The 21974-nt window shown below is 43.1% G+C and overlaps 1 protein-coding gene and 1 long non-coding RNA gene across 2 annotated transcripts in view; one reads left to right on the top strand and one right to left on the bottom strand.

The window, feature by feature from the left end:
* STAC (SH3 and cysteine rich domain) overlaps nt 1–20282 on the top strand; it is a 77811-nt gene extending 57529 nt beyond the window's left edge. Inside the window, exons 4-11 of the mRNA XM_083405085.1 lie at nt 158–239; nt 2449–2564; nt 6859–6940; nt 8883–8953; nt 9543–9631; nt 12848–12899; nt 13615–13752; nt 17371–20282. Of these exons, the coding sequence (XP_083261211.1) occupies nt 158–239; nt 2449–2564; nt 6859–6940; nt 8883–8953; nt 9543–9631; nt 12848–12899; nt 13615–13752; nt 17371–17469 (729 nt within the window). The 3' untranslated portion in view covers nt 17470–20282. The remainder of the gene's footprint in view (nt 1–157; nt 240–2448; nt 2565–6858; nt 6941–8882; nt 8954–9542; nt 9632–12847; nt 12900–13614; nt 13753–17370) is intronic.
* On the bottom strand, nt 11945–19144 carry LOC310660544. The gene is made up of 2 exons (XR_014503498.1): nt 19075–19144; nt 11945–12153 (listed from the first exon to the last, which is right to left on the bottom strand). It is a non-coding gene; the product is annotated as an uncharacterized lncRNA (long non-coding RNA).
* Nucleotides 20283–21974: the final 1692 nt, after the last annotated feature.

Below are 21974 nucleotides of genomic sequence, written 5' to 3'. Positions count from 1 at the left end.
GGCATTCGTCTTGCGGGGCACCACTGTATTACTGTAGCTTCATTGTATCCCCGTTGAACCTAGCAACCCCATTGAACTGAATGGGTCGTGATTGCCTTATATTCATTCTCTCTCTCTCTCTCTCTCTCTCTCTCTCTCTCATTTGCTCACTCTCTAGCCCAAAGGTTTTCGCCGTTACTACAGCTCTCCGCTACTCATTCACGAGCAGTTTGGCTGCATCAAAGAAGTAATGCCTATTGGTAAGTTCAGATAGAGTCTTTATTCGTTAATGGTCCCCGCCCCACAATTCTGCAAGTTGTAGCGTTCATTGATATCGCAAAGGCTTCTGTGCCCTTTTGCGAGTGGTGCTTAATCACAGCAAGACTTTGACTGAGTCCCTGCCCAGGTAATTCCCTCTGGGAGAACAAAAACTTCACAAGGGTAGCAAACATCATTTCATTCCACAGAGCAAGAGTGGGGAATAATCATTTTCAGTCTCTCCAAGACAACCTTCGTTGGAGGCCACATGCCTCCAATGGTGGCTGGGGCCAAGGGCCAAAGTAGACAGAGCAACAAATGTAAGTTTCACCTTTGTGCAGTAGGCTAGTTTCTACAGACACTCTTCTCTAACCTCCACCAAGAGGCATTACCAGAGTTCACAGGTACATTTCAACCAGGCAAAAACACATGAGTGCAAAGCAGAGCCAGTGAGAGGCATGTAGGGAGAGGAGGCATGGTCTGGGAGAGTTCTGATACAGAGTCCTGGAGAGTTGTATTTGGCTCCAGGGTCTGACCTTCCCCATCCCTGATGCAGAGGTTGCGAGGCTCAGAATGCCATAAAGAAACAATGCTATCCAGGGTTGTAAAGACTGCAGAGAGAATAATTGGGTGCACTCTTCCCACCTTAGATCCAATCTATGCTTCCAGGTGCCATAAGAAAGCGGCAGAGATGGCACAGGATAGTACGCACCCCGGAAATGATCTCTTTCAGCTTCTGCCCTCTGGAAGAAGATATAGGGTTATAAAGGCCAGGACTAGCCGCCTGAGAAATAGTTTCTACGCAAATACAATTCTGGTTCTAAACGCAGCATAAGGGGTCTCTATAGTATAGTATTTTATAGTATAGTATAGTATAGTATAGTATAGTATTTTAAAATGGGGTTTCAGAGTTTTTAGTGGGGTTTGAATGTTTTATGTAGTTTTGTAGTAGTTTTATGTAGTTTTTATGTAGTTTTATGTAGTTTTTCAATTTCATTGTTCTGCATGGGACAATGACAATAAAGATATCCTATATATATATTGTATAAGAAAGTGACTGGCAAATAAACTTAATCAAATTACTGAGTAAGAAGCTCTAAGGCGTGGATTTCAAATGAATGCAGAGGTCACAAACCAAGGTGAGGTCTCAGGTGACAAATCTGGGATGCCATGTAAGAAACAGAACTGACCCATGGAGCACAAAAAAATAGTAGCGTTTCTGTTTTCTGCAAGTCACATTGAAACGAATAAGAGTTTACCAAGTGCAGTAGCACTGTGAGCTTCCCAGTGGATTTGGGCCCATATTGATCAGTGGGAGCAGTTAGCATTTAGATTTTTCCATCGCAGGCACCTGAATGTCTTGGGCCTTCCTTGAATGAACTGAAAGTCAAAGATGAGGAGCAAGATATGGGTTGCCCACGTCTTGGCAAAATTAAAAGTAGTCACTGTACAAGCCTGGGACCCCCAAGTCATCCATTGAGTGCCCATTTGGACATTAGCATCCCTGGACCCGTAATGACATTCTGTGTGTTTTTTTAAAATAATATTTATTAAAGGTTTAATAGTTACAGAAAAAAGAAAAAAAGAAACAATAAAAAATTTAACAGACAATACATCAAAAAGAAAAAGAAAAAAAATACAGCAAAGCAACAAAAAAGAAAAGAAAAAGAAAAACATTTAAAAACACATCTAATATTTCCATATCTTTACTTTTCATTTACTTATTTCATCGACCTCCTCACACCTCCCTTTTTTGTATTATAGTTCAATTAGCTATTTCAGCAAATCCTTTCCATCTTTCTCAATTTTTTGTTCTATAATTTATCTTAACACAATCTAACTTTTAATTTTCCACTTTGGCCCATTAACTGTAATGACATTCTGAACCCTTACAACACATTATGGGTTTGTTGTTATGTTTCTTACTGTTTATTTGATCCATTGTGAGCTACTTTGAACAGAGTTTTGCAGAAAACTGGCATACAAATAAACAGGTAGCGCTGATAATGATCACATTGGCTCTCTTTCCAGATGTTTGGCAGAGATCTGGTTCCCGGACTTGGACCCTCCGCTGAACATCTGTTTTGGTCCATGGCCCAGATGGATAAGTTAGTTTCCATCTTGAAAGGATAAGCAATATTTTTCAAGGAGGAGGAAGAACACTTTTAACGTCCTATCTTTTCTCCCTGCTTATCTGTGTTTCTTTTGCAGCTTGTGGCAACAAGGTTGACCCGGTCTATGAAACACTTCGCTTTGGAACTTCCTTAGCCCAGAAAATGAAGAAAGGCATTTCTGGGAGCAGCTCAGATTCACCAAAAAGGAACTCAGTAAGTGTGCTGTTTTGGATTGTTGCCAATTTTCCCCATATTAGATCCACCTACTTTCCCCAGAAAGGACTTGGGTGCCTGGTTACGTGCCGCTTCTTACTATTAGTTACTCTTCTGCAAGCACCTGATTTCTTTGGGAATGATATATACTGCTGCACTGCCTGTACCTTGGTTGGTAATTTAACATTCTCCAATAAAAAAAGAATGATCTGAGCATCCTCATTCATAATCACTCTGCCTGACACAGTGCTGATGGTGGTTTTTCAAACAGTGCCACCAATTTATAAGGGGTTCATAGTAGGCAGAAGAAGACAAACTCTTGCCCCAATTTTAAAATATTGGAAAAGATGGAAGGTACAGACAATGATAGTAAATAACAGCGAGGCAGCAAGAATGGGAGAAGCAATGGCAAGGAGGCGTTGATGTGAACAAATGCAGGGTTTTGGACTAAAAGGTTTGTGGCAATGAGGAGGCATATGATAAAGAGAATGAGGTAAAGGTAAAGGGACCCGGGACCATTAGGTCCAGTCGTGGCCGACTCTGTGGTTGCTGAGCTCATCTCGCTTTACTGGCCGAGGGAGCCGGTGTATAGCTTCTGGGTCATGTGGCCAGCATGACTAAGCCGCTTCTGGCGAACCAGAGCAGCGCATGGAAACACCGTTTACCTTCCCACCTTTTTATCTACTTGCACTTTGATGTGCTTTTGAACTGCCAGGTGGGCAGGAGCAGGGACCGAGCAACGGGACCTCACCCCCTCGTGGGGATTCGAACCGCCGACCTTCTGATTGGCAAGTTCTAGGCTCTGTGGTTTAACCCAAGAGAATGAGAGGCATCACCATAAAGTTGCTTCGGGAGAGAATTCCATGCATAAGGGGCAGCAACTGAGAATGGACAGAATAATTTAAGATGTGAGATCTTCAGGTGGGTGAGGATGGTAGAGTTGATGGAACAGCACTGCCATCAGAAACCCCACACTAGTGGGCTTTGACGCAAATTCCGCAGAATAAAAATCCACCCTCAATAGAATCTGGCTGGCATAGCCAGCAGAATGAAACAAAAGAACAGTCTTTAAATGACTCTGTAAGAGAGATAGAAACAGAAACAGAACAGATGGGAAATCCCATTTTATGGGTTTGATTTAGAACACTGATAGAAAAACAAGGCCAGAACTATTTTTGATAATTATGGGGAAGCCAACAGTCTCAAAACACTTGAAATGCTTACTTCTGCAAAATGGATTCACTGTGCGCTGCACAGGTAGGATTGTGAATGATCACCAGCATTTCTATTTAAAAAAACCCGAAAAACAGAAGCTTGGACCTACTATAGGATCACGATGCTGTACACAGTGTTGGGGTCATGCAAAGCAGATGACTGCTTTAAAAATATTATTTCAGCAAACTTACCTTTGCATGTAATTTTGTTATGTACACTTATTTTTTAATTCTGTTGATTTTATGTCTATTTTAGTAATTTTTATGTGTATACTTATTTTTAGACCTTGCTAATTTTATTGTGTTTTTTTTAATAAACATTTTATTGAACATTTTGTTAAATAAATGAAATAAAACTGGCTTGTCTAATAATCACCTGGCAGAGGACTGAGAGGATCTCGCAGTTGTCATCCCACTCTCCTGCCTGTGTTGAACTTCTCTTCTACTCTTGAATTTTGGTATTATAAAACACGCATAGACTCCCCAGGGCTGGTACAGCATTAGCCCCTGAAAGCCCCTGAGCCAGCCCTTCCGTGGGTAGCCCACTGCCTCTACCGCCAGTGGAGAAGTGGCTCCAGCACTGGCACCTATTTCGGGCCAGATATTGCAGAGCGCACAAGAGCTGACCCAAAATCTGCAAGATCTCACTCAAAATTGCACCAGTACTGGGAGCAGAGGCAACGGTGCAGGTGGCACAGGTGGCAGCAACAGGTAGGGTGGCACCTCATTTCGTCTTAAGCAGCAAAATGGGACCCACCACCCCTCACACACAAACACACTTCTTAGTCTCCAGTGGAAAAAAAAAGTAGTGTTTGGAGGGGTGGATAGCTGGCCTGCGCATTCTTTAGCATTTCAACATGACAGCAGTGGCAAGGCTGGATTCCCCTTCAGACTAAATATGCTCTAGAGCAGGGTCTCTGTTAAACTGGAAGCCCTAAATCCTCTGAAATTGCCTTTGTGTAAAAAAAAAAAGTAGTGTGTTGTGCTCCATGAACTTGGCTACTTTGAAATTCCCTACAGCTTTCCATAAGATGGGTAGATTTCAAGTATGCGCTGTGCAGGGCAAATATTTCTAAGTCTATATTCCTAAGAACTAATCCGTTTCTATCTACTTTCACCACAAGCTTTAATACTTCGAAATAGGAGAGATAAGCAAAAGAATAACACGTATACAACTGTGGAAAACAGACGGGGGATTCCTAACTTTCAAGTTCCTTCAAATGCAAACCAATTGTACACTTAGGTTCATTCTTTGGCACGGCCTCTGTCGGCGTTCACTGCTGTTAAGGCATTGAGAATGAACCTCTCTAGTGACCAGTGAATGTTGAAATAGAGGCCCAAATGGTGTCTCTGCGCAGACTCCATTCTCACCAGCCACCCAGTTTACAGTTCCTTGGGAGTAAGCGTGTGCTTGTGTCTTCCATTGGGAAGAGCTGCTGTTCTGCAGGAATTCCACAGCTGCTAACGTTGCTGCTATTCCACTAAACCCATCTACATGGAGACCTTTGCGTATTCCTAGAGAAATGGCTCTATTATAAACCCTCACAACTTATGAATGTTGTATTTCCCCAAAGCAAATGCTAGCTTTGTTGTGATCTTTCCTCTTCGTTTCTTTAGCTTGTCCACAGAGCAGAATTTCCACAAATGTAATTGTTTCTTGTCAAATCGGTAAAGCTTTCTGTTAAGTAATGAATGATTACTCAAGCATGCAAAACAGGAACATATTGCCAGCTTGCCTTGAAATTTTGATCAGATGGGGAGTGGGTGTAAGTACAGAATGCAATACGTCGTGGGATTTACTCCTTGGCAAGTCAGGCTGTCAAGTAGTGGATTACGCATAAGTGTGTAGTACTTAAAACCACAGTCTTATTTGGAAGAAAACACATGAACTTCAGATCACTTGAGCGTGGGATTTCAGGATCCATGAACGTATAGAGCAGGCATGGCCAAACTTGGCCCTCCAGATGTTTTGGGACTACAACTCCCATCATCCCTAGCTAACAGGACCAGTGGTCAGGGATGATGGGAATTGTAGTCCCAAAACATCTGGAGGGCCAAGTTTGGCCATGCCTGACAGTGATGCAAAATCAAGACAATGCATCATCATTGCAATAAGCAGCTCTGGCAACCAATCCATTTCAAATATAGCAATCCAAGCAATTATTTCATTTCAGTAATATTAACAGTGATATCCAACAGCTTCCTAACAGCACTAGCCTTTGGGTCCCTGGGACTGTTCCTAAGACCACCTGTCAGTTCAATCAGTCACAATGGAGAGGCAGCTTACAAGTAAACAGACATGGGATAGAACTGTTCAACACCTACTGTGTATGCATCTATCAACCTCTACCTCTGTCCAAAAGCCAGTGCCCGATAATTTGTCAAGTTCTGATGTGACCACAAAAAAGAACCTAGAATGAGACTGTGCAGGCAAGGGGGTGGAGCTATACAAATGGAGTGATGTGCAGATGAGCAGGTGGACTTGATTCTCAACAGATGCAGCCGGTGCAATCTAGACTCCAGAGAACACCCTTTAGATCCCAGAGCATACCCTTTTAGGGAAAGGATAGAAATAAGGCACATGGTTGCAGTAGTGCAAAACCTGTCTGCTTCCCCAGGCACCAGATGGCTATACCAGACACTATACTCTCCAGAGGTCTGGCAGGATCTCCCTTCATGTGCGCTTCCAGTCATAAATACATTTTGTTGCATGATAATTTATGTTGTGCTCCTTGCTAGTTGTTCCTGAGATGATGGAATTATAATCTACTGCATATGTAAACTCCAAAAACCACATGTCCTTTCCCCTTAACTCCATTTTCCTCTCCTGTGTAAACAAAGTGCCCTGTTTGAATTAGATTCAGCATCTAGGTCTACAACGCATCTCAAATGTCCTGCTATTCTCCCATCAAATATTTGAACTCTGCCTCTCAATAACATTTTGTCATCAGTGTTGACACTTCCTGATTCCTTCCACACCCACCACCAAGCTGTTGCCATGTGCTTCAATCTCTTGCGCATCTATTTCTCATTTTTGCTCATTTTCCCGCTTTCAAACCCCTTCTCCTCCTTCCTTACAGACATCAGATTTGGCAGAAGTTCCCGAGGAAGGTGATAGTCCTGGAAGCGTATTGGACGTAAACAGGAAACGCAGCAATAGTGGTATGTGGAAAGCTCAGGTGTTCGGCCGCCCCCAATCTTCAAACCAAGGAAAAATAATTATAATCCCCATTAAATGTTTTCAGATCCCTGTTTATCATTCACCTGTTCTACCTTTAAAAGAAACTGTTGCCTGTGGGATCTACCTAACTTGGCCTTGTATGAGTAACTTGTTGACAGATCTGACTGTGTGTGCCCCAACACACACCAGCGGGACATTAACCATTCCTTTGAACAGCATTGGATTTCTTTACAGTCAGAAGCTCAGCACATAAATTGTACACCAGGTACTCCAAAATGTTCCTCTTAGAATATTTACTGAATTGCCCATGCTGTCTGCACAGACCTTTTGTCATGTTCCTGAAGTTCCCATGTCCCCAAGGCTTCTGGCATGCAGGCGTATGAAAAGGAATATACTTCAGGGCCAATGTTCTAGTTCAGTGGCTGATTAACCATACTTACTCTGCACTTTCCAGGCGCTTTAAAGCTCTGTGTCAAAGTGCTCTCTCTACAGCTTCCCCTGCAAAAACCCGCTCTTTAAAGTTGAATTGGAGCAAACAGCAATCTGCGGAAAACCCGAATTGCCATTCGTTGCACTTCAGCTTTAAAAAGCAGGTCTTTGCAGGGAAACCTCTGGAGGGAAAAAAAAGTGCTCAGACATGGAGCTTGTGGAAAGAGCTGTGGCTTGAAAGCAGGGCAAAAGTGCAGATAAGCCCAGTACAAGGGCATATCCTATGTCATATATCTTAGGTGATCTTGGGATTTGGTTTGCGTCAAGCAGTCACCCCTGCTGTCTGGTGCAACCATCTTCACCCACTGCATTTAATATTTCTATAGACTGCACAGTTTGTGCATGAGTGTAGGCACATGTAGACCCCTATGCAAACATGAAATCCAGTCCACAAATGACAAGTAGGGATAGGGACAGAATGGGCATTCCATGGCAGGTCTGTCAGGAAAATTGGTCCATCTAGTTGAGCATATTCTACACTGATTTTTCTCAACCGTTACTGGAGACAACAGGAATGGAACTAGGGACCATCAAGGCAGATTCTCCAACACTTGAGCCACAGTCCTTCTCTTGTTTCTTATGTCTAACATTTTTGCAAGACACATCATGTGGCCCGATGGAGTTCAATATTCAGTGCAGGGGAAGGTAGCCTACAAATGCTGATTTCTGGTCTTTTTGGCTGCGTGAGAAAATAGCCTCTTCCTTAGCTCAAAGCCATACTGTAGTGGATCAGATACTAAAATAAATTTCATTTGTGTAATTTTCAAGATCCTCTGGCACGTGAGCATCATTTCCATTTTGTTTGTTTTTTAAAATCTCCCAGCAAGAGTTGCTACACGAGCCAGCTCCTGGTGGGTATTCAATAATGAGGCTGGTCCAGGCAGGTGTTCATGGCCACAGAAAAGCTGTATTTGCCGCCACATGTGGCAAGAAGTCATCCAGCATTACAAAGAGCTAATGGAAACATTTCACACCAAAGACACAGTGTGCGACGGCCTTTGATTATGGAACTGTTCTTTGAGATGACAGGTTGATGCTATTAATAGTGTGGGTGCTATTCATAGACGCTATTAATAGCTGCTGCAGTACTTTGCATATAAAACCCCAAGCAGGGTTTAGCACTACCAAGGATTCACCAGTGGTGGAGATGTAGAGTCGAGATGGCTAAAGAGCAACTTGATGACAACTGACGATCACATGTGGATGTGGACAATCCCACATACCCATTAAAGGCTTACAGAAATATCAGTAGGAGCACATGTTTTGCTATTTCATTTGCAGAAGGTGCTGCACATTATGAGTGAAGTTTCAAAATGCCAAAATGAAAGCAGAAAGATAATAGCATTGGAAATAAAAGAAACACGTGAAACAAATGGCTGGCTTGTTTGGCAGCTAGGATTTTGGTCCTAATTTTTGTTGTCCCCTTAATTACAGTGTTCACATACTCAGTAAATGGTACCGCGGACTTTGGAGATGAACCGAAGAAAATAAACTCCATGCTACAGGTGATTTTTTTTTTAATGTGACAATAAAGCTGCAATTTTGTACCTACTTTCCTGGGAGTAAGCCCCATGGGATTCAATGGGACCTACATTTAAGTAGGCATGTATATAGACTGTGCTGTAACAAAGCCGAAATTAAATTTCACATTCCTATGAAGAAGGTGGTTTTTACATATAGGGCAGTTTGGGATCACATAGTAGCAAAGTGACTCCTATGAATGAGGCCTTATTTATGCCCTTGACAAAGTGATTAACAGATTCTAAAGCATAGAGCCCACTGCCAAAATCCAGAAATCCGGCAGCTTGTTAATTCTGTTTCAAAATTAGTCTAGAGACTGCGAAATAATAGATTTTCCCCATTTGGGTTCTCCATCCGGAAGCCAAGTTAAGATAAACACGGCAGTATATTTGGCTCAAACTTGACTATTACTCCCAATTGCTGTATAAACAGAACCACCCTACATCAAATCAGTACCTCCTTTTCAGAGTGCATGTTGCTGAATTTGTCTTCAGCTTTGTTCTATACATAACGCTACTGTTAAAGATCAAGTTCCAATATCTCCTCTTCTTTCTTTTTTTTTCCATGCCGAAGGGATCTCTCAGTAAAGATGCAGTACAGACAAATGCCTATGTTGCCTTGTACAAATTTGTACCACAAGAGAACGAAGACTTGGAAATGAGGTAGACATGTGTATTTTATTAATGGGAATTGGAAAGAACGCAGATCTGACCTGCTGTGTAGATGTGTTCATGTAACAGCAAGGCCAAGCCAGCCCAAAGGCCACAATTCCTCGAGGGTAGACACAATTCCAGGGTAGACACATGCCAATAATGAGCAGAACGCCAAAGGGAAAAGTAGGTAGGGACAGAAGCCAAAGTGGACAGAGCGAGAGTAAATTCATGCAGTAGGCTGTATTCCAGCCACGCTTTCTACAGACACGTCTCTCTCCATCTTCCAGACAAGGAAAGCAAGAGGTATTATCAATGTTTAAGGACCCATTCCTGCCAGGAAAAACACTTAAGGAGAGCTGGTGTGAGTTGTGGCCTTCAAGGAGGTTAGTGAAGGCTGAATTGAGAGGCTAGATAGCATCCCTCTCTACCTCTGCAGCTATTCAGGCTCCATCCACCACAACATCCCCAGACAATTTATTCACAGCATGTAAAAACAGAACCTGCAGGACAATACATGACTGTGTGGCAAAAATGAATTGGTTAGATAAAAATAAAAGTTTATTTAAAAAAGAAGTACCGTATTTTTTGCTCTATAAGACGCGCCAGACCATAAGACGCACCTAGTTTTTGGAGGAGGAAAACATGAAAAAAAATATTCTGAATCTCAGAAGCCAGAACAACAAGAGGGATCGCTGCGCAGCGAAAGCAGTGATCCCTCTTGCTGTTCTGACTTCTGGGATAGCTGCGCAGCCTGCATTTGCTCCATAAGACGCACACACAAAAAATACGGTATATTTTGTAAAGTGACAGGCTGTCACTCAGGGCATCATCTTGCTCCTTCTTCACCTAAAATGACAAGACAAATGAATCCAAGAGAGCCATATTTTGTGACAATGGTTTCATATACAAATGACCTGACGAAATGCAGAAGTAGATAAACAGCCCCCTTTAAATTTGCAGAAGACTTTCAGGAGGAGACACTTAGGAACAGAGAAGCAGATTGCTTCCCTCTTTCTCTAGCTTCTCCCAACAACTTTTCATTTTGGGGTTTTGTATCTGGCCTCTGGCTCACGCATCGTGCCACTCTCACAATCCCCATTTCCTGTGCCCAAAGAGCCATTTATCTGCCATCGCAGATGCTTGGATGTAATGTAAATCCCAGCCCCAAGTTAGATAAAATCTTTGTCTTCAGAGCTAGAGTCATCAGGTGAATCACTCTGGCAACTACTCAGGATTAGACTCCAGTCACAGTTGCCACCACCCACCTTGTCCTGCCGCTTCATCACCCCAACCATGGCAGCTGCCACCTCCTGACCAGCTGGAGAAGGAAAATTGGGGCTGAGGAACAAGTCTTGTGGTTGCCTAGTCACCCCCTACATGCTTCCACCTCCCTTCTGTGAGCCAGTGTGGTGTAGTGGTTAAGAGCGGTAGTCTCCTAATCTGGGGAACCGGGTTAGTGTCTCCGCTCCTCCACATGCAGCTGCTGGGTGACCTTGGGCTAGTCACACTTCTTTGAAGTCTCTCAGCCCCACTCACCTCACAGAGTGTTTGTTGTGGGGGAGGAAGGGAAAGGAGAATGTTAGCCTCTTTGAGACTCCTTAAAGGGAGTGAAAGACGGGATATCATATCCAAACTCTTCTTCCTCTTCTCTGTGTGTGTGGACACCTGAATCCAAAACAGGCCTAATGAGATGGCCTGAAATCTCTTGCAATCTTCAAAGGCCTCCTTGTCTAATTTCCTGGGTATGTTGAAACCTCTGGCCTTTGCTTGACTGGAATGTTGCCTGCTGTGCACCCCACAGAGTGTTTGTTGTGGGGGAGGAAGGGAAACGAGAATGTTAGCCGCTTTGAGACTCCTTAAAGGGAGTGAAAGGCGGGATATCAAATCCAAACTCTTCTTCTTCTTCTTCCTTCTTAAATGCTCTCCCATCAAACAGGCCCCAACTCAGACCTCAGACGCTTAGCTAGATATGAGTGGCAGTAGCAGGAAATATGCCAGGGTGTTTTCCTGAATCAAGAAGGTGGAGCAGATGATGTTCAGCAGTTCCCCTTGATGAAGGATTCTCCCCTCCCACCCACCCAGCAAGCAGTAGTATCCATTTTGGCAGCCATTTAGGAGAAGGAATTCACCTTTCTTTCCAGTGAGGAGCACTGGCCCAGATAGTTGTTGTTGTTGTGATCCTAGCATGAACAGTCCCCACCATGACATTTCAACATGTATATTTTTTAATGTCCAAGTGCCCAGCTGTGCTCCTCCCTGACTATAAACAGATTACATGGGGCATATGTGATAAGAGTTTTCCAAACATTTCTTTAGCTGACATTTGATGGTGATGACTTTATTGCAAGAACAAGGCGCTAACCCAAAAACTAGACATGGATGAAGAAGGGCGTTTTGGAATTGACACAGGATCATCTTTTCTTTGTCACTGCTGCTCTAAGTTTGGCTAAACCAACAGGCATATTGGAGCGACTTGGATTTTACTACAGCTTCCTCACGAGGTGCTTAGGAACCTTGCAATAGGGATGCACCTAGATGTGAAAACGACAGAGAAAATGGAGATAATTGTTCACTGGATCTAGAGAGGGCATCAAAGGACTCAATGATTTCCATCCTGCTAGAGTCATCATTAAATCATCATTAAAGTCACTTTGGGGGACTGAAGAAATTGTGGAATTCATGGGTGACATTATACATGAAGAAGCATAACTTTCTATTTTTATTCAAATTATCCTTGGGCTACTGGCATAAGCGTTACAAAGCAGCTGACAATTTATCGCCATTTAAAACTCAATAAAGCCAGCTAATAGTAATGTAAATTAACACAGAAAATATTGACATACTGTGCCTTTTAAAATGAAAAGAAAGTTTTTAATGTTTGATGCAGAATTTTTCCCCTTTGTATTTTGTTGGAAGCTGCCCAGAGTGGCTGGAGGAACCCAGTCAGAAGGGCAGGGTTTAAGAATTTTGTTCTGTTGTTGTCGTTTGGGTTCTTGGTGTGTTTTTGTTTTTGTTTTATTATGTATTTTATGTTCTCATTTTGTATTTTCTCTGTTGTGAAGCGCCCTGTGATGTTTGGATGAAAAGCAGTATACAAATGAATGAATGAATGAATGAATGAATGAATAAAATTCTGCTGAATTGAACTCAAACAAAATGCCCAACGTAATACATATTCATTTATCTAAATGACGTGTTCCCAATGCTTCTGTCTTCTGACTGTAGGCCAGGAGATAGGATCACACTTCTGGAGGACTCAAATGAAGACTGGTGGAAGGTACGATCGCAATTACCCAAGTAATGTGGAAAGAAAGAAAATGAGTGTGTTGCACGAGTGTGTTGGTCGTTAGTGCTGATGCACCGACAGCATGTTCCTTTGCTTCAGTGCGTGGAGCAACATTCTGTGTGCTTAACTCTGGTCTAAAGGAACACTTTTGGTCCTTGGTAGCCGATCAGTAGCTGATGTAAAGTAGCACTTTACTGGCAGTGTGGAAAGTGCCCCACACAGAGCACCGAGTTGAAAAGGCACATAATAAATAAATAATAAAACCACCTATATTTATAGAATCATTGAATCATAGAGTTGGAAGAGACCACAAGGGCCATCGAGTCCAACCCCCTGCCAAGCAGGAAACACCATCAGAGCACTCCTGACATATGGTTGTCAAGCCTCTGCTTAAAGACCTCCAAAGAAGGAGACTCCACCACACTCCTTGGCAGCAAATTCCACTGTCGAACAGCTCTTACTGTCCTTGGCTCTCTGCATACCTATATAGAGGTAGTAACTCCTTCAGATATCTGGGCTGCATGTCATTTAGTGCTTTCTGCAACAGCATAAATAACTTGAATTTGGCTCAGAAGCCCCACAACCGGTGTAAGTCTTTTAAGATCAGGCCACTGCCTTCTGTACCAGTAGCAGCAGCTTCCAAACCATCTTCAAGAGCATTACAGCGGCCCATAACTCTTCTTCTGTCATTTCACCTTCTTCACAGGGGAAAATAGAAGACCGAGTTGGCTTTTTCCCAGCAAATTTCGTTCAAAGAGTACAACAAGATGAACATGTCTTCAGGTGTATCAGAACGTTTATTGGATGCAAGGAGCAGGGGCAGATAACCCTGAAAGAGAACCAAGTGAGTAAACCTGGAATTCCTTCCTGTGCATTAAAACACAGAGATCACACCTCTACTTTTCTCATGCTCCATCAAATCCCATGGTACGTACTTCCAAGAGAATGTATTATGATTGGAGATTTGAGATCATGATGCCTAGCATACATACCTTCAAGTATATATGAAATATATATGAAAGTATATATGAAAGTTCACACAGTCATGTTCCCCCCTTGATGTTTACAGCACCCATGATAAATTGCAAAATGGATGTCGCCGATTAAGCACCACAAGGGGAGCCCTGTTACTGGACACAATACTTTCCACTAGAGACAGTTGTGTGATCTGTGATAGTCAATTATTTACTTGCATGTGCAAATCAGCTGTTCGTTCCAAGGAAGTGGGCTTACATTGAGTCGTAATTGATCTGAAAGATACTACCATGGCAAATTATATGGACCTGGGTTTTTTTTATTACTGTTGCTTCCTACTAGCCCATGGCAGTCCAGCTTATGCCAGGCAGTTAAGCAGATTAATAGAAAACTAGTCCATAATAGGACAAGAGTCGTTCACAGTCTCCGTTAATTAAAAGCAATGATTAAAAAGCTACTCCATCTTGCTAGCACCTCCACTGCCTCTCAGTCACAGCAAGTGAAAGTAATTTTCCTTCCTTTTTTTAATATTCATACAAAAAAAGCCAGTTAAGTCAAAAGAATGCTATTGGTTGATGCTATTAATGGATTTTGGGGAGGCACTGAGTGAAATGACAAGTACTCTGCCACTACCGTGGGAAGAAGGAGCACACAGGACATCAGGTCAGACCATTGGTCAATCTTCTAGCCCTTTTGAGCAATCAGTTTTGGGAGGATACCAAAGTTCAGGGATTGCCGATGAACAAAAACAATGCAGAATCCTGCTGTGCACCAAATCAGGCCTTTGGTCCATTTAGCTCAGCATCTGCACTGACTGGTCGTAACTCTCCAGGCTTTCAGACAGAAGACTTCTCCAGCCACACCTGGAGATACTGGAAACTGGACCTGGGATGTTCTGTGTACAAAGCAGGCACTCTGTCCCTGAAGATGAACTTGTGTGATGTGCTCAGAATTTAGGGTTGCCATGTTTCAAAAAGTGAAAATCCAGACGCAAAAATTGTTGAGCTTCTTTTGACGAAGTTGTTGTTTTTCTCCTTTTTTGGGCAAAAAAAACGAAGTTTTTGAGCTGTTTTAAAGGAAATTCACCAAAATCCACACCTCCGGCATGGGTTGCCAAAAGTCCGGATTATCCTAGACATTTCGGCAATTTCCTCCCAGGCACTGTTTCCAGCTGCCAAATCCCAGCTATGCCTGGGAGATTCTGGACGTATGGCAACATAGCTGTCAACCGTCCCTTACTTGGCAGGAAAGTCCCCTATCCCAGCGCCGTATCCCTTACTGATGATGTCCCTTAAATTTCCCAGGTTTCAAAGGAAGCAGCTCCTCTCCCTCCCTCCCTGCCAGCCAGGGAGGAGGGAGGCTCCAACTGTGTTGCTTGGCTGTGTTGCTCACCCAATAAGGAGTCTAAGTATGACTGGGGGGTGGAGCTTGCATGCCTTGTGCCAATCAAATCTTCCCAGCGGAGAGGTGACAGTGGTTTCCCTTGCTGCATCCCCTTTGCCGGGTTGCTGTTCTGTGGGAACCACCGCTTGAGGCTTCGTTTGGCTGCTGGCTGGGCTTTCTGCCTTTGGCTCGGAGGGGCTCAGAAGTTGAACATACCTGTGCTTGGAAAATCCCTTATTTTGGCTGCTGATCCCTTATTTTCGAGGCTGCTGGTCCCTTATTTCAAATCTGTAAGTTGACAGCTCTGATGGCAACCCTATCAGAATTTGGCACATTCATTTCATGCGCCAAACATACTGCATAGTGCTGACCAGCTTGCACGGTAAGACCCTGTGCACGGGTGGATCATTGCCTGTGTCAGCTGCAGTTCCAAGGAACCTCCACGTGGTGGTTTTCAGCACATATTTATGTGACAAACCCATCTGACCACGTTACGCACATACGAATTTACAGTACGGAGCTGCTTTCTCTTTCTTTGATGCGGACATTAGACAACAAAATCACTGAGCCAAACTGACTGCTAGGAACACTCATTTGCTAAGCCTGAGGTGGAGTTCCTTGATATTTTAAAATGGTCCTGAACGTCACAAACAGGAATGTATCCTTGCTCATTCTTACACAAACTCGCCAGCACATTAATGAGGGTTATATATGTATGGCAAGACGTGCACATACAAACCATAAAATGCCCATTGCAGGAAATGAGGAAGTTTTTATGCACAATGTTATATCAACAGCAGCAATACAAAACATCATTCAGACAGGCAGAGATATTTTTAGTGCCCTCCTAATGCATGCCGGGTCGCTTTGCCCAGACAGCAAAGCACTTTGTGTTTATATAGCTTTGTACCCTTCTGCTTTCAAGTAGATAATATAAACCCTTGTAACAAAGCTGGAGCCTGAGAGGGATGGAAAAGAGCATGGCTTGCCCGTCCACTTTAGGAGGGCCTAGGGGAGAAATGGCACAAAGAACTCCTTCAAAACAAGTGAGCGATGCTCTGAGCTGCCCGAACACTGCAGCCACAAATAGGGACCCGTTCTGCACTAGATCCCCCTGATGTTGTGCTGGGAGTTAAATGCATGACAAATGTGGGAAGAAAGGAACCGCTGAGCCCAAAGCATGGGGAGATCCAGGGAGGTGGTGCAGATAAAACTTGATTGGCTAGGGAAGATGGGGGGGGCCTCTTTTAGACTGAGGCCCACATTTCCAAGGGCCACAGGCCAGTGGTAGATGAGGCCAGAGACAAAACTGAGCAGAGCAACTGGTGTGGCTTACCACTGCACAGCAGGCAACATTCCAGTCAAGCAAAAGCCAGAGGTTTCAACATATCCAGGAAATCAGACAAGGAGGCCTTTGAAGATTTCAAGGGATTTCGGGCCATCTCATTAGGCCTGTTTTGGATTCAGGTGTCCACACACAGAGAGAAGAGGAAGAAGAGTTTGGATTTGATATCCCGCCTTTCACTCCCTTTAAGGAGTCTCAAAGAGGCTAACATTCTCCTTTCCCTTCCTCCCCCACTACAAACACTCTGTGAGGTGAGTGGGGCTGAGAGACTTCAAAGAAGTGTGACTAGCCCAAGGTCACCCAGCAGCTGCACGGGGAGGGGCAGAGACGCGAACCCGGTTCACCAGATTACGAGTCCACCGCTCTTAACCACTACACCACACTGGCTCTCAATGGCTCTCTCACACACACAGCAAGGAGCCTCATGAAACTTGCTTTTCTCTAATCTCTACTTAAGGCACACACCAGTGTTAGAATGGGTGGGAGGAAGGAGAAAATCTTGCATTATGTTCATGAGGTTGAATTGGAAAGCACACGTTACAAATTTCGCCTGATGGACAGCTGATTACTAAAGTGGTATTATGCAGGACCCATTGCTTCTTGTGTGGATGGGAATCCCATTGTCATGGGCTTTGAAATTTGGTGGTCTGTTTCAGCTCAGACCTTACAAAGCGTCACCTATACCTGTTTGGGTTCCTGAATAGAAGTGGTTATTGAGTGTGGGGTGTTTAAACTTTTCTCTCCATTCTTTGTCTACAGATCTGTATTACTTCAGAAAAGGAACACGACGGCTTTATCAAAGTATGCAGTGGAAAGAAAAAGGGCTTTGTCCCCGTAGATGCCCTAGAAAACATCTGAGTTTTCCCTGTTCAACCACTTCAGTTATGATGCTTTGCTGGCAAGACCTGCCTGCCTCATCTTGCACTGTGTAACCCCCAATGAAGCTGTCTTGCAGATGACCAAGGAAATCATATGACAACCACAATGATCAGTTGATATCAGACATTTAAGCAACAAGAGATGGTTGGTCAACAACAATCAGGAATGGAGCCAGACAAGAGTGGTACGAGGCTTAGGAAAGAAATAGCTTGTTTACTTTTTAAAATAAGTGAAAAGTTAAACTGGATAATTTTTTTGAGCAAGGCTGCTAACTATTACACTGATGGGAACAGAGAACTAAACTTAGATTTGCACCCTGTTCACGTGTCTTAAGAAAACTGGGACTTCTTTCTCATTTGAAGTGTGATTGAATGAGTAAGGGTTCAGACCTTTTTCTTGTATTACTACAGCTTGAAGTATATAGTGTGAGTCTGGTCCTAAAATGTTGTCCATGGTTTTAGCGAATCGGCATAATGTTTGGTTCTGACTTTTTTCAGTTTCAGTAACAAGGCAGTTTGGATGAATTGTGGAGCTGTTGGTTTAGGAAACAGTTTGTGGTCTGGACTTCTCTGTGATTTTTGATATATGTTGCTGTGGCGATCTTGTACGTCCTTTGGGTTTCTTGTATACAAGCAAAGATTTTAGCACATGTTGGATGTAAATGTTTAAACAGCTGATGAACAAGCACTGTTTCCCCAAAGCAGGCCTACTCCAAAATAGTCTTTCCTTTTCCTTCTATAGGAAGGAGGCAGGTCTCAGAAACAAGAAACTGGGTTGCAGAATTTTTCTATTTTTCTGATATTGTTTGAGCATATTTTTTAATATATATGTGTATATAGCATGTTCCTGTTTATATGGTTAACCAATTTCATTTCAAAACAGGGGGAAACAGATTCTAGCTGACAAAAAACAATGAGTGGAATAAAAACATACTGAGCTAACACATTTGTGAACAAAAGCAACCAAATTCAAAAGACCAAAGGTGTTAGCAATTCACCTTGAAGCACATGCCAGAAACAAGTTAGGCATATTTCAGCTTATTGACTTACAAGACTTAAGCACGCCTAGTTTTGGAATCTGGCCACAAATGGAAACTGCAGCTATAAAACCAGAATTTCACCCACGGTTTCAAATTGTGGTTCAACGAGCAATCTAGTCAGACGTTCTGTCTGCATCAAGGAATCATCCTTGAGGCTGTGCAGAATTTATGGGCCTGTGCAGAATTTACAAGGTACACAAAAATTCAGAGACTTAAGTAACAAGGAATCTATCGTTGCCCAACATTTAAAACAGTTCCAAGCCCCTCTCGTTCTTCTTTTTATAAATCAACTCTCTAGAAATTCCCCTTTGAACAAGTTTTACCAGGATGTTTAAAACGTGCACGCAATCTCAAAGGCAATATAAACATAAGGGAAGGAAAAGAAGGCGGTGAGAATTACACTTGTAAAGGATGAAAGGGTTGCAGACAATGGCGATTTCCCCTTAGCCAACTGACCATGGTATCGTGTGTGACAGCTCCACAGAAAATCATGTGCCGCCCTTAAAACACTTCAGCTCTTTGGCTGAAGAAGAGGGTTGGCTAACCTGAGGCCCAGGAGATATTGCTGCACTGCAACGCCCATGATCTCCGACCACCAACTCTGGTGGCTGGGGCTGATGGGAGTTGGAGCCCAAGAACTTCTGGCAGTTAGCCACAGGTTAACCACCCCTGCTGAAGGAAAACAACAACTCCACAGTTGTACACTTTTGAAAACTGCTTAGCTGGCAGCTCTTAAGCAAGAAGCACGAAGCTGTATTCCAGTACCTCTAAGTACATCTCTTCAACCTTCACCTCTTGCCTTGCACTCCAATCTGTGGCTGAAACCCAGTGCGCATTTGCTACCAGAGATGGTGCAGCTGGGAAGTTCATGACCACTTTTTTGTACTTAGCAAAGGGCTCCTGTGTCTAGCATATACTCAACTCTGCATCCCGATCCTGCAGTTTCATTTGCCGACATGGAAATGCTGAATGTGTGCATGGCTCATCCGTACAACAGGAGCCATATGTGGGCTTATAGGTCCATGTATATATTTGAGTCGCTTGGAGAAGTTTGCCTGTTACTGTATGGAGTAGAATTGGACACTGATGACAACCATTCCATCCATTTTCTAGCTCTTGAACATGTAAATAGTAAAGCCATCCCCCAAAAGAGAAGGGGGATTCAGCTTCATATCTTTTAATATATATACTATATATATATTTGCAATTCCTTTTTTTTTTTTTTTTTTTTGCATAGGAAAACCAGGCAACTTAAAATGTAATCCTGTGCATGTCTGCTCAGAAGTTAAGTCTCACTGAGTTCAATGAGGTTTACTCCCAGGTAAGTGGCTGTGGGATTGCAGCCTTAGTGTTAGGAAACAAAAGTCCCTTATAACAAAGGGGACGAACAGCAGGCACATTAGCGGCACAGCCTCTTTTATGTCATGGCTTTATTTGACATTTACTGATCTGAGCAGAGTGGGGTTCTGCAATGCCTGCCGAAAAATCAAACTCAGTGCTATAGTTAGTGTCTTCTGATCCGCAAAGACTAGGTCAAATTATACATCCATCCATACATGCTACTGTTTACTTGAATGCAACATACTGTGATTCTGTCCTGTTTCAGTGGCTTCTGTTAATTTCAAGTTCCTCCTTCAATCCTGCTTCATAGGATAAAGATGAATATGAATTTCAGTTCACAATGGCCTTTAATCAACGTCTCATTTCTTTTGATACTAAGCAATAAAATAAAGATTTTTTTTAAGAAAAAAAATTCCTGAATTAACCATACTGTTATAAACTGATGCATTATCACTGTTCTCATGTTCCTTTGGTTCATCAAAGAGGCTTGTACAGTGGTGCCTCGCAAGATGAAATTAATTCATTCTGCGAGTCTCTTCGTCTAGCGGTTTTTTCGTCTTGCGAAGCAACCCTATTAGCGGATTAGCGCTATTAGCGGTTTAGCGGCTATTAGCGGCTATTAAAGGCTTAAGGGATTAGCGGATTAGCTGCTAAAAGGCTATTAGCACTTTAGCGGCTTAGAAAAAGAGGGTGGGGAGCGGGAAAAAATCTCAAGACTCGCAAGACATTTTCGTCTTGCGAAGCAAGCCCATAGGGAAATTCGTCCTGCGAAGCGCATCGAAAAACGGAAAACCCTTTTGTCTAGCGGGTTTTCCATCTTGCGAGGCATTCGTCTTGCGGGGTACCACTGTATTAGTGCTCAGCTATTTAATGTTAAGCAGGTAACTGAGGCCTTGCCTCATGGGTGGGCTGGGCCTACAATTGCAGAAACGCGGTAAGGAGGAAAAAATCCAACATGCATGTTACGTGCTAATACATCCCTGCCAAGCACCACCCACTGATGTGAAAAACAGAGTTCACCTGAATGCTCGTGTGTGGATGAATGTGCACATCAACGTACACAGGAAAAATGGATCTGTGTGATGCACATGCACATTAACACACTGGTGTGTCCCCAGCCCTCATGTGTCCCCCAGGTAAATGTATATAGAGCACCAGGATGTACACAGTGGACCTTGGTAACATTGCAAATTAGTGCCTCACAGAGGGTTTTATTCTCTTCCCTTTGCCCTGCATGTGTGCAGTTACAACAGATATAGCACTAACAAACTGATTAGTTTTGGATAGAAGAGCTTTCGTGTGACACTGGATCACAGGAAAATTAATTTCAGAGGCTAGATGTTGGCATCTAATTTAATATGCTGTTTAATAAAGAACCCACAGTCACTGGAAAGAGAACATGCACTTTGTCCTCTTCATTAGATAGGAGAGTTCTCTTACGGTGCACACTGCCGCCTCCTTCCCAGAAGAACACAGAATACATCTTCCAACTCTAAATGCTGCTGAACCTGTTTTTTCTCTCACTGGGTTTTGTCATAGTGTGGGCCTTTGGCACATGCAACCAAACATTTTTCGACTGAGCTGCTCAATTTATATCAGCACATTTTGCTTAAGTAGCCACAAAGGACCTCCTTTTACAATGAACTTTGCAATGCACAATTAAGATGGGGACATGTATTGCTGCTGTCACTACGTCACCCCAAAAGGCTGCTCCTCTGCCAAAATACTTTGTCCTTATCTAGTGACATCAGCTAAGGTCCACTTTGTAACATACTGTCTACATCATCAATTAGCATAGCAATGATAATGGATGCTCATGTGATCAAACGTGTATACATCTCTCTTTTAGGTTCTGCTTGTTTTCAATTTACAGGGTGTGATGATAAACAAAATACATTAGCTTTTTCTTAGGCATAGTCTTTGGCATAGCCTATCGCTTGATAATCTCCACAATCTAACCAGGGCCAGTGTCAGAGAATGAGCCACCTGAATCACTGCTGTCTTCTCTTCATGATGATGGTGGCTGATCTCCCCATCTCCCCCTCACAGCTTACTTTCCCTAGACTCACTCCATGACATTTCTTCTCACTTATATCATACTCTC

The sequence above is a fragment of the Podarcis tiliguerta genome, assembly GCF_965153285.1.
Source record: "Podarcis tiliguerta genome assembly, chromosome: 12".
In the NCBI taxonomy this organism is placed as follows: Eukaryota; Metazoa; Chordata; class Lepidosauria; order Squamata; family Lacertidae; genus Podarcis; species Podarcis tiliguerta.
This window is presented reverse-complemented; position numbering and strand designations above follow the sequence as displayed.